General features: G+C 42.5%; 1 protein-coding gene across 1 annotated transcript in view; it reads left to right on the forward strand.

Moving 5' to 3' along the window:
- The window catches only part of POU6F2 (POU class 6 homeobox 2), a 902,251-nt gene extending 892,294 nt beyond the window's left edge, over nt 1-9,957 (forward strand). The window contains exon 9 of the mRNA XM_086964856.1: nt 8,512-9,957. Within this exon, the coding sequence (XP_086820982.1) occupies nt 8,512-9,016 (505 nt within the window). The 3' untranslated portion in view covers nt 9,017-9,957. The remainder of the gene's footprint in view (nt 1-8,511) is intronic.
- The last annotated feature ends 3,667 nt before the right edge of the window (nt 9,958-13,624 follow it).

Here is a 13,624-nt window from a genome sequence, read left to right on the forward strand (position 1 = left end):
GGGTGAGACATATACACTCAAGCGCACACACACACACGGTCATTAGTCACAGAAAGGCAGCAACGTAAGGGCACCACGTTAGATCGCAAACAAAAGCAAGAAAATACTAGAAGAATTGCCTTTTTATTAAGGACATGGAATGCACCAAAGGCAAAATCCTACTCTTCAAACCTTTGCACCATTTATGCATACATCATCATATTCTAGCCGACTACCTCGCTCTAGCCAGGTGAAACATTCAAGCACCTGCCCTGGTACTATTTAATCTTTTGGCTATCTTCAGCCATGGGGGAATCCCTTGATGTGATTGGGATTTAAGTGTCTGGCCAAAAGCCATTGTGTATACCTCACTTCACACTCTTACTTCGGGCCTTATTATGAATATGCGGTCCATGGAATCGCTGTAGTCCCGGAGGCGGTCCATAGACCGCCAGACTGGCAGTCTTCATGCCCTGTTACGACTTGGTTGGTTGGACCACCACAGAATCGTTGCAACCGCCAGGGATCCATCATGCCGCAGAGGTTGCGCAGCAGTCAGAGACACCAATATGCTGGTGGTGAACTGTGGCACCGCCAAGCATATTACGAGTTGCCTCAACGCCATAATTTCCATGGTGGCGAGCACACCCTGGAAAAGATGGCGGTGAGGCAACTCAGAGGGCCCTTACAGCGCTCCATGTTGCCTCTGGGCCTGGGATTGCATGCAGGGGGCAGAAGTGGTACCCCCCTGCATTTTTGCATCCTCTGTTTTTGCACAGAAAGAAATGCACAACTTTGAGCACTTCTTTCCGTGCAGACCTGGGCTGCGGTGGTCTCATGGCACTGCATTTCTAATGCACACCTATGTGCATTAGATATGCACCGCCATGGGCCAGTCACAGCAGTACCGCCCACACAGATTAACTTGTAATCTGACAGGCGGTCTGACTACAGGTTTGGCAGTCTTGCAGCAGGGCGCTGGTGTGGCGGCCCGCTGCAAGACTGCTAAACGTGTAATAAACACTAGGGGCCAGATGTAGGTAGCCCTTTACCGGTCGGAAACGGCCGAAAATACCGATTTTCGTCCGTTTCCGACCGGTAAAGGGCTATGGAGATGTAGGGGCAAAAAAAACATACATTTTTGGTAATTTTACCGAATCGGTAAAATGACAGAATAGGTAAATTTACCGATTCTGTACATTTTACCGATTCGGTAAATTTACCATTCGGTAAAAATACCGAAAATGTATTTTGTGATGTAGGTAGCACTTCTAACAGTGCTACAGGGCCTTTAGAATTCGTTATTTACCATGCAATACAATTGCATGGTTAATTACGAATTCTCGTGTACATGCACATCTGTGCATGTACACCTGTGCCATGTGGCACACAGACATGCCCTAAGGGCATGCATGTGTGCCACATGGCGCAAAAGCCAGTTACAGGGGTGCAACAGGGTGTCAAAGTGACACCCTGTCCCCCTTAGCAATTCGGTATTTTTACCGATTCGGTAAATACCGAATCGGAATTTGCTATTGAATCCTATGGGCTTTAAGGCCCATAGGATACAATAGCAAATACCGATTTGGTATTTACCGAATCGGTAAATACCAAATCTTACCGATTCGGTAAAAAATACTGAATTTTTACCGACATCTCATTTACCGATTCATAAATACCGAATCTGTAAAATTCGGTATTTATGAATCGGTAAATGAGATTTACCTACATCTGGGCCTAGGTATCCATTTACTTCCACATGCTATTTCAATATATACCTTCATCCTATATACACTGTTCTGTCATCCCTGGTGCTTTGTTCACCTGTTTAAAGTATGTGTACAGCGCACGGTACACTCACTATGTTTACACCTATTTCCACACACTGTCTCTACCTTCCTGTAAACTCTGCATGTTTCACCGTCTTCTACTCTTCCTTCTTGCTCAACCCCTATCAAACGTTCCCACTTTATTCACTTCTTCCACACACCCTTTCAATGTCCACCTCGCAACTCACTTTGCCATACTATGTCCAACTCTGTGCACACTTTCAATGTGTCCATCTCCCTCAACACTTTCTTTGTGGCCACCTTCCCCCCTTTCCCTCGGAGTTGTTCTTCTTCTACATTACCCTTCTTTTTGTAACTTCCTCTAAATTTGTATTATTCTGTTGCTCTACACTATTTATGTCCATCTCCCTACATTGTCTCACTTTGTGTCAACCTTCCTCTTCACTCTATATTCCTTCCCTGCACAGCCCTGTAATGTACCCCCCACACTCCCTTTTAACATATCCACTGAAAATCCCTTTGCATAAGCCTCACCGTGCAGAGAGGCTCTTTGGCACCATGCTCCCTAGAATTGTTTGGTTTGAGGGACCGTGGTAGTTAGTGCTTGTCATTACATTCCAGAGACAGGGTAAATGAGGGTGTGGAGAAAGTATCCATGACAGGAGCAACAAAGGTCACTGGTAGGAGTGAAGAAGAAGCCAATGAAAGTGTATTGGAGGCAGTGTACCGAAAAACTCAGGTCAGTGATTGATGGAGGGGGTGGGATAACACCTGAACTGTTAGTGTATGATGAAAGATGTGACTAGACAGATGCACTGTGAATCAGTGTCAGACATATTTAGGCCTCGGATTAGAGATTCATCTGTGGTATGGGTACACTGGAAATGTTTAAAGATCAGTGGAGAAGTGTGGCTCAGGGGTTAGAGGCGGCAGACCCGGAAGCTGAGATCGGCCCTGGACCAGGGTTCAATTCCCCGCCTCGGCGGGTCTTGAGCTCAAAAAATTCCACGGACTCGATAATTCTCGCTCCGGTGCCTTCTCAACTCACGGGTTCACACTCTGCGACTCTGGGCAATAGCTTGCTTAATCTCCACAACGGCCCCTCGTGGCGGGATGCCTGGCTTTCACCTTGTGGATACCCTGCCGGGGTTATCTCACAGGGGAATACCAGGACGGGTTCCCTAAGCAAGCGCCGGGAAACCCTTTGTGGGTAGCTGTGCGCTATATAAGCTCAAATACATTTACATTTACATACATTTACAGTTGAATGCTTGACATAGTTTGCTCATTGTTGTGCCATATAGTCATGAAGTAAAGATCAATTTTCACACCTAACCATGTTGTGCAACGGGTGGGACTAGTCCCCAAAGGTATGCCTTGAAACGGTGCCCCCCCTCTAAATAATGAACGACTTCCCTCAACCTGCTTCCCAACTTGGCAAATTTCTATACAAATATTATTCAAAGTACGTGACCTGATAAAACTGTTCATTTGCTATGCATTGAACTGCTTCCCACACGCTGCATCCTAACTCCCCTTGTAATCTCCTGTGAAAGAAACGCTTGGGGGCGATGGGCAGGTGGTGAAATACACACATGCGCATAGCCCTGTCGGGGAAAGTCTGACCCACAATAATACTGCATAGACCCACGGAGTCATTAGGCATTCATCATTTGTTCCCTCAAACTGGTTCTAGGGGAGAATCTATATTTCCACCATGCTGTTTGTCCAGGCTTCCCCTCTGAGTGCTTACAGAATGGTCTCTGCTTGATACTGACAATTGAGCGGAAGGCATCAGATCATTAGAAAAGCCAACACTTACTATCTGTGCACTTTGCAAAGCCTTTCTTCAAACATGGAGTTTGACTTCGCGAAGCAATCAGCTGTCCCTGGGATGAGCAGAGGAATGCGCCGCTCTCCAGCTCTGCAGTGCGGTTTCCTTCAGCATAACTAAAATATCTGAATGAGGGAAAGCAACGCAGTGTGTCTGGGAAAGTGCCACAGATTATACAACTATGGGACTTATTTACGAGCCCCTTGCGCCGCCGATACGTCACTTTTCCCTATATTAAAAAGTGGCGCACCGGCAGCGCAAGGAACTTGTAAATAAGCCCCTATATCCCATAAACTGAGATGGGATGCAGAGAACATTGAAACGAGACCCACAAACACGTTTTTTTCAGAAAAACATTTTTATTGATTTCACAAAGTGAGTGGTGGCACTCTGCGCAACACCGGTACAAGGCACATCACTTTATGTAGCATGACAACAGAGCAGTAAAACAACAATGCAGAAAAAAGATGGCATAATAACACTGAGCTATAAAACAAGACCTGAGCCTCTCATACCGCTTGTGAATTGAGTGTGTCAAGGTGTGTATCTCCGGCCGGAAGTGGACCATGGCTTGTCTGTTCATGGTTCCAATTTATGCCCCTAATCGTGGCCCATTCCATCCAGATTATATAGTGTTTTCTGGGTGCATCACCTTGCCAAGTGAATCAGGCTCTCCAGTCCCATACGATAATCTATACCCTTAGCCCATGCCTCTATGGGGGGGGGGGGGGGGGGGGGGTGCTGTGTCCTTCCAGGTTCGTTCTTGCAATATCCCTTTTGACAATAATCAAACCCAGTCACAGTAACGCCATTTGGTATCGAGTTCCCCATAATTCGTATGTCACATGTAAAAGGAGGAGTTTGGGGTCCCAGAGGATTTTCCAGCCCAGCACACCCTCCAACCGTCCCAGAACCCCATTCCAGAAGTGAGAGAGTGTGGGGCAATGTCAGAATGTGTGGAGTATATCTCCTTGTGGGTCATCACACCTCAGGCATTTCCCCATGGCTATCAGCCCCATGGGATGTTTCTGTGCTGTGGTGAGGTAAACCCAGTGGAGCAACTTCAGCGGTATCAGTCTAAATTGGGATGCTATTACAGCCCCTCTAGTCAAGCAAACACACGTTTAACATGCTACAAAGACAACATTCTATTGTAGTGAATTCTGTTCTATTACAGTATTTCCATAGCTCCTGCCACCCCTATGTGGGACGCAGAAGTGCTTATTCACATGGAATAGCAAGCTACTCCATCTAGGTGTGTGGTTGGATGGGTGTTGTTTTATCCTTTTGAATAGTTTACCAAGGAACAGGCCATTAGATATTGTCATGCAGTTTGCTTGAGAGAAAAGGGTGAGATTCTTGAAGACTAGTCTGAGGTTTTCAGTTTAGTAGATAATATCTTAGTGCCAGGAATTGTTTAGAATGCTTCTAACTACTTCCAAAGCATACGTTGTGAGAAGGATATCTGCTTTTATTGATATATTGTAGAAACCTTTTCCCCTTAGGCGGTTGAAGGTGGTGAGGGATGTGAGTTTGTTGGTGTCCCCATTTGTGGTAGTTCTGTCATGAGTAGGAGTAGTACTTGTTTTCTCTTTTAGATAGTTTTCTATCTTTTCCATTTTTGAGATCAGATCCATGGAGCTTTTGTTGCAGAAGGCTTGTGATCATGGGATCTGTGTGTTTTGGCACACTGGATTGCAGACTTCTACTAGAATCTTGTAGAATTCCTTTGATGGCAGTTACGATTATTTATACGTGTACAGTAGCATTGCCTTTTGTGGTTCTGAACCAGAACTACAAAAAGGAAACACTACTATACAAGCATAAATAGTGATACCCAGTTGGTAGACTCTGTAACCGTGACACAGTATGCATTTGTCGTTTTCATCCCCTGATTTCCTCCACTTGAGCTGTAGGATGCTAAGTTGTGTTTTCATTTTCTTGTTATCATCATTAAGCCAAGAGTCTTCCTCTTCAGTTTAACCTGATAGTGGGCTTCAGTCATATCGTGTTGTCCAGTGCACTGGTGGGTACATTTTAAGGTGGCATATCGATTGGTGTCGGTTTGAGGTTGGAGTTAAGAGATTCATATTTTCCATTGTCTGTATGTGAAGTTATGGGTGATGCTGTCTTGGAGGTGCTGTTGTAAAACAGTATGTTGATCTTGAATGTAGTGATGTGGTAGTCACTACAGATGACTGGGAAACTGTCAGTCACCGTTGTGCATCTCAGGGGGGAGAATATGATGTCAACGTTATGGCAGGGGAAGCGAGTTGACCCACATATGGTTGATAGATGTTGAAAGCGTCAAGATTGGCCGGGAGTGCAACGATTTTTATTAAATCCATTTTGTCAAGTGAAGAGTTGAGGTATTCTAGGATGTATATGTTGAGTGGTTTATTTGCAGCCTTTAATGTTATTTTCTCTGTTCACCTGTCTCTGCACCTTACAGTTTGTTCCTGGTCCATTTCTTCCTGGTCATTTATTCATTTGCTGTAATGATATAACACAGCCTTATCCCATAGCCCCAAGATTTTTGGGACCTGAAAAATAATTTGCATTTCAAGCACGTTCTTTCGTGCAACATTAATACATAAAATCTCTACATTAGCCCTGAGAGAAATATATTTTACCCAAGTGAAAGATTGCGTAATTCCTAATGTTTGTTTTTGCAATTTTTGTGTCCTTCCTGGTTATGCTTTTTTGCGTACATTTTCTCTACAGGAAACTTGCTCGAGCAGCAAATTTCCCACAGTAACTGTTACAGTGAGGCATCGAGGCAATTTCTGCTTGAGACAGCCTTCCTCTGGTATATTGTATGATTTTTGGGTGTAATGTATGCCCTTGTGCACAGTTTTCACGCATACTCCCAACAAATGCATTTCATATAATATGCATAATTTTCATGAAAATTTCATGTATTATGCAAGGGAAATAAACTATCAGCTTTGTAAGGGAAATAAATTCTCAGTTTTGTCCAAATCTGTCTCATACTTCCATTACATGAAATACTAGATGAACTGTCCCAAATCCCTACAGTATTGCCACTTGCCTGACTCAGTAAAATCTGTTTGAAATAATTAATTCATACATGACTATTTGACGAGAACTGTGTTTGAATAGCATAAAATAATTCATAATCTTAAATTGGTTTTTCACCAATCTTTAACCTCACCTCACCATCTAAACAGGAGCGGCCCCTACCGAACGGGGTGGTGTGGTGCGGTGGTGAGGGGAAAATGAAAAAGAAAAAAAAACACTTACCTGGCTATGTCCGGCCACTGCCTCTCCATCGTCCTCTTCTTATTTTCTTCCTGTCCGGAGTCCGGCAGCAGGAAGCACCCGAGCTCCCACGCTCCCCTAAACCAACCAATACGCTACAATGCAGCGCTGTGCTTGGTCTGAGCGCCGGGGTTCGGTGCTCAGATGGGGAATGGGAGCCTGGGTATGTTCTCCACCCTGGCTGTAATGCAGCCTGGGTGAAGAACATGCAAAGTGCACCTGACTGCTTGGCCGGCCCGAGAGAGACGGACAATCAGTCATTTCTCACTCACAGAGTGTGCCCCCCACTGCTCTCCTTGCTCTGAGAGCAGAGCTGCTCTGACCCGCACCAGGAAACGGAAAACTAAAATGATAATAACGTTGGTTATTATTTTAGTCTTCCTTTAACTACTGCTCGCAGAGCAGTGGGGCGAGACTCCTACGCCTCAGCAGAGGAGCCACCACTACATCTAAAAGTCAGTGAGTGACAAGTGATAAAACACTATCATGGCCCTCATAATGAATGGTCCCTTAAAATGCCCTTATTTCTTCATCCTAGAACTACTCTCACCAGAGAGATCGGTGTAATTACGGAGCGCGTACATGGTAGGGAATGCAGGATTTTAGGGAATAAAAATTCAACTGCCTCCACAGCAGTTTATTCTCCCTGCCCCAGGAGTTTCACACACATTATCGCCTGCTAAAAGCAGCTGAAATCTCTGTGCAAAACATATAATTTATCATTACATTGGGCTTGGAAACTTACAACTGTTATCAATTGGCCACTGTTAATGAGGGTCTAGGTGGCAGATATTTTAGAACAGGCGATCCACGCCAGAATCTTAGGATAACCATTGAGAATGTAAAAGATTTCCATTTGTATTCACTGCATTTCAATGTACGTATTTTGCACTCCCTGATAATCTTACAGGAGTCGGACCAACTTGGACCGTTTTTAAGACACCACTGCTTTATAAATACCAAAAGTAAACACATTTGACTTTATTATTTTGCTGGGAACTTAGGTAAAGCACTTCAAACCATTTTATTGCAGTCTCAGGACACTTTGGTTCAGCTACATAGACGAGTCTATGAAGTCAGGATGAGCTTATCAGCAAGCAGTAGTATATAATTAGCTGATGTAATGCATTTTCCATACATGGTGATAAATTAAAGTGGTAAGGCCTTAGAGGAGTCCTGGGGGCAGGTGGTAGCTGATTTTAGGCCTAAGTGGATAAGTGAATATAGGTCCTAATGTTTATAGGTATTACATTGTATATGTGCATGAATGTGTTGTTTTAACATTGTGTGAGTACAGACCCATCAGTACAATTGTTTGTCTAATAATGAACATAGATTATGAACTTCCCATTTCTTAACTTTTAATGTCGCTGTTGGTAGTTCTCTGTGATTGTGTGTCTGTGTGTACATGTTTGTGTATGCATATGTGCAATCATGACTTCACTGCATAAGGGTGTGGGGTGAGGGTGTCTGTGAAAGCCAGTTTTGACTAAAATATTCCTATTGTAGCTTACAGTTTTCATATTCCATGTAACTTACCTCTGCCAGTCAAGTAGTCAGGTAGGCAGGAAGGTCCCACCTGGCAGAGCAATGGTGTAAGACTCTTCTTTCTCAATTTTCCCTTAGACACACCATCCTGAGAAGCCACTTTTTCCTACCACAGGAAGCCCAAGAGAACACTATAGCTAACAGTCTGACAGCCAAACTGAACCCTGGCCTTTTGTATCCTGCCAGGTTTGAAAAGCTGGACATCACCCCTAAAAGTGCCCAGAAGATAAAGCCGGTGCTTGAGCGGTGGATGGCCGAGGCTGAGGCCCGCCATCGGGCAGGCATGCAGAACCTGACCGAGTTTATTGGGAGTGAGCCATCCAAAAAGCGCAAGAGGCGCACCTCATTCACGCCACAGGCCCTAGAGATCCTCAACGCCCACTTTGAGAAGAACACGCATCCCTCAGGGCAAGAAATGACAGAGATCGCAGAGAAACTGAACTACGACCGCGAAGTGGTCAGAGTTTGGTTCTGTAACAAGAGGCAGGCCCTGAAGAACACCATTAAACGTTTGAAACAACATGAGCCCAACTCAGCTATACCAATGGATCAGCTAACAGACTCTATGGAAGATAACCCCTAAAACTGTTTCACGCTTCGGACTGTATGAAAAAACCATGTTTCCACCCTTGTAAGTAAAAGACTAAGTGAATCACAAGATTGGCGGAACAATTTTTTTTGCCAGTGTCTATGAACTTTTCTAAATGCACAGCACTCGGTGTTTGTGTGCGTGTTGTAGAAGTAGTTACAAGAGGATAACAAAGAGAAAATACAAAACACAGGAAAAGAAAAATGAACTTTTATAAACGGACTCAAAGTAAACCAAATAACTGTACATTTTTTGTGAAGTATTACAATGTGAACACGTTTAAACAAAGCAAAACTTGTATCTGTCATATGAGAATACCAGCCTGCCACCTGGAGTAACCATTGTAGACTTTGAGGTGGCAAGTGTTGATTCACTATGATAACTTTGAACCAAAGGCAGAGTCATGGCATTGCAAACTTGATTGTCCGTCTTCTCTTTTCTGAGTGTAAATGGTATGGTAGCATTTCTATATTTGTACTTTTCAAAAAGATATGAAACATTCTCGTTATGGCTTTTCTTTCCTCAAACTTTCTCCGATTGGAACTGGTTCTTGTAGGCTCTAATACACAGCTCTCACCATCTGTCTTGTCACATGCTAGGTACCACTGTTTTTATTATCAGATAGAATATACTGATCCCTGTGGTTCTGTGCCAAAAATAAGCTTTCTATTGCTGTTGTGGATTATTTAATTCAAAATTTAGATGCGCCATTTGTTATTTTTGTTTTGCCTTCGCCTTCTCGGGCTGTTTCTTCTGTCTCCTCTACGACAAATTTGGACTTTTTGAAAGCAAGGTAAATTTCACAAGGATCTGCAGACATCTTTGCAAAACATTCAACAGAAGACCAGGAAAAAGGTGAGTCTGCTCTTTTGCGTTTCCCTGAGTCATGGCACATTCAAAATGTCAAAGATGCCAACCGCTATAGCCAAGTGGTCTTGAGCATTGAAGGCGTGAATCACAAAAACACGGCTTTATGCCATGAATTAGCGTTATTGCTTCAGATCACTTGCTTCTTAAAGTTCTACTATGAAGCAATGTAACTCCAAAGTATTATAGCCAAAGATGCCTCTTTATAGTCCAATGCAGAATAAAATGAAGAATTCAATTAATATCAGCCAGAAAAATTTCTGACCAAATTAAGATTTTGTTTCTCCAGATGTTGGTCTGGTGCTTTTAATAGCACAGTACAACAGATTCTGTAGGTTGAGCATGCATTGAATCACTTAATGTGTTATGTCAACTGGCTAACAATAAAGAATAAGAAATGGAAGTGTATTGAATCTGGTACACACATAGTAGATCAGAGCCAGCAGTATTGTGATGGTTTTACGTCAGAGAATCAGACTAAGAAATTGATGCAATGATGCTGGCTTCAGTCCGTAATGCTGGGCGCCTCTCCTGCCTCTCTATTAGGACCAAAAATATCTGTTTAGGTGAAATGGTAAAGAGAAATAGGTGCTCTTGGTGATGATGAACTGGCTTGTCTTCTTACAGCATCAATTGTATAACCTAAGCCCATGAGGTCGAATGAGAATGGTCTACATCTAGACTGAAGAGATCATTATCCACCATTTCACTATATTCCTTTAGGTTATACTCTCATTCTCTTTAGGATATGACCTCAAGCAGAAGGAAATTCTTCATGTGAAATAATTAACTCAGCTTTTTCTCCATGATTGAAGCTACCATCACAGGTCAAAATGTTTTCTTACAGTTTTATACATTTTGTGGTGTTTTTTAAAATTATTTACAGGGTACCTATTTTAGAAACACGTCAGTCCACTGTACATTGTGTCACAGAGCCTACCAAAGGTCCCTCCGCTTTTAGAAAATCCAGCTTCACAGACAGAAAAACAACTTACTCAATTTCTGAAAGCTATGGATTGACTCACCCCTACAATGGTCACTGTGTCTTTCAGCATTCCATATAATTGAATGCTCTTTAGGACCAATATCAAATAGATAGATTGTCGTAAATCACTGAAGTACAATGTTGTACCTTTGAAAATGGAAGCATGATGTAACAAAAAGGGAAAGGGTTTAGAACTGAAATCACAATGGGGAAATAGCAACTTTATGACCACTTTACGTACACCAATCGGGACAGAGGCTTAAACGCTGACAGAACGGTTTTTTGAGTATACTGTGAGTGTTTTCTTTGTCAATTGTCTGAAAGTATATTGGGATGGCCAGAGAGATCAAAATAGAGGGGTGATAGTAGACAAAAGAGACAATAAGTGCGATAATTATAGTTGTAACTGATGATGCATGAGTAATCATTTTACCATTAGGGCGATATTGCAGTGGGCTGAAGTGCCACAAAATGTGACAAGATGCTGAGCTGTAGTGTTAAGCCCCACAGAGCCATTTTAACATTGCGGCTGTGAATGACTCACTAAGCTTCATAATACATATAGTTAAATGTTACGATGACTTATGAAAATAGCCTTTCCCACCGTTTCTTCAACAAAAGAAAATATACATGATATTTGGTAATCAGAATTCACTCCCACACATCTTTCCAACCTTTCAGGAATTGTTAAATCTTTAAAGACTACCAATAATGTGAAATCTATCTGCCACCCTTCTAAACAGCTATTTTAGGCAAAAATTCACTAAAGACTTGCTGTTCTCTAAAAAGAGGCAGCCGTTCCACATCGCTAAACAGTAGACATCAACTACCACTGAGAATTATGAATCACTGGGTCACCTGACACTGAAATTCACGCACTGTAAGTAGTTACCCAACACTTGACAAATTATTGTTGATCTCTAAAGAAGCAACACCTAAGACCCATAGCAAGCTGATAGATAGCTGTCAATACTAAAAATGGAAACTTAAGGCACGATTTTGAGTTTGGCCAACGGGTACCCAAATGTGATGGTCATCTCATACGCCATATTACAAGTTTTATAGAACACAATGGACTTGTATTAAGGTGCACAGGATATCTGTCACATTTGCGACAGAGTGACCCGGTTGCCAAACTCTAAACCAGACCCCTAAATTTCTCTCTCCAGCCCCTACTAAATGGCTTACTGCTAAGAGTTACTCTTACACAGGCATTTGTTTGCTATTTATGAGTGAGGCCCCTGAAAATTGGGAATAACCCACTATTTAACATCACTCACTATTGCATTATCCATTTTGAGTATTACCTGATACTGAGAATCCATCAAGGTCACCTGCCAAGAACAGATCCCGTCAGGCAAAAACAATACACCCCACTTGGAAAATCCTGCATGCATTGATCCTTTTCAATTGCGGCTACTTACGTTATTTCATCAAATGTCTTCACAAGAAAATTATTCTTTATCTTCATTTTATCCATTATTGTTGTGATTTTCATCCATGTGGTTATGGTTTATATACAAAGTGTGAACACTCCCTCCACCACTCACTAGGAGGCTTATATACAAAGTGTGAACACCTTCTCCACTATTCACTAGAAGGTCCATTTTCCAATTTTTGGGTGAGATAGGGACTTCCCTTTATTTCTTCTGCCTCATTCCTTCTTGTCCCTGATTGGACCCAAAAGGAGACCTCCCTGTCTTTTGAAAAGTATTCACAAGAAAAGACCTGTGAACTTAACAGTACATTGACAAGGTATGGCGAGATCTGGCAAGGTGTGGGATGAGGTGTGCAGATACAATCGACAGCCATCTAATCCACGCGTCCCTGAGTTATATCAGTACCTACAGATTTACAGGGCTATGGACTGATGACACAGAAAGGATTGAGGTTTGGGGAAAGAACTATGTCAGTCGTTATACAGGACATGCTAGTACTCCCTAAGCACGGTTTCACATCCCACAATATCCAACAGTAGGATTTGTTTTCAGTAAGCTTGCTTTGGACATCATAAGAACAATGCATGCATAATCTGTGTTCACCTCACGTTGCCATTGAAGTGGAGATCAGGAACGGCAAAAAGAGCCAAAAACTTAAAAGTAGAGGCGTTGTTAAAAACTCAAGCTATAACCAAAAAGTAATATATCAAATGCCTTTGCTCATTTTCTCAATGCTGGACCAAAGCTCAATGTTTGTAGGAATATGCACATTGTATAGATATGGCTAAATGTTGCTGACAATCTCGCAATACTAAACTGTTACTATAAAAGCTAAAATGCAAAAAAAATGTAAAGAAATGTCAATCATTGTGTTACCTCAGCACTCGACTTTTCACCTATTAATTGCCGACATCTCAAACAGGAAACATGAAGAGGAAGAAACGGCTATCCATCTCAATGCTTGGCTGTAAAAAAACAAAAAACAAAGATCTGTATCGTCAACATTTTGTAATGATCTGCTTTTATTATTTGTCACGTGGTTTGCTTGATTCCAATTTGAGATTTCGTGTGGCACTTGTGCTAAATTATTGTTATAAAAATGATTTTTACTTTTTGTCCCCTGTGGGACAGCAACAGGACGGTCACCAGGGTCAGCGATAAAGCACTGCAAAGAGTGGTGCAGCTTTTTCCATACATGAAGCATGCAGCCGGGAGGATGGCTGGACAAAAACAAAGTTTGCTCCATGCTACAACACCATATACAAAACAAAGAAAAGAGTCAGCGGGGAGAACTTATGACCAGATGCCCAG

The sequence above is a fragment of the Lissotriton vulgaris genome, chromosome 4_1 (assembly GCF_964263255.1).
Source record: "Lissotriton vulgaris chromosome 4_1, aLisVul1.2, whole genome shotgun sequence".
Lineage (NCBI taxonomy): Eukaryota > Metazoa > Chordata > Amphibia > Caudata > Salamandridae > Lissotriton > Lissotriton vulgaris.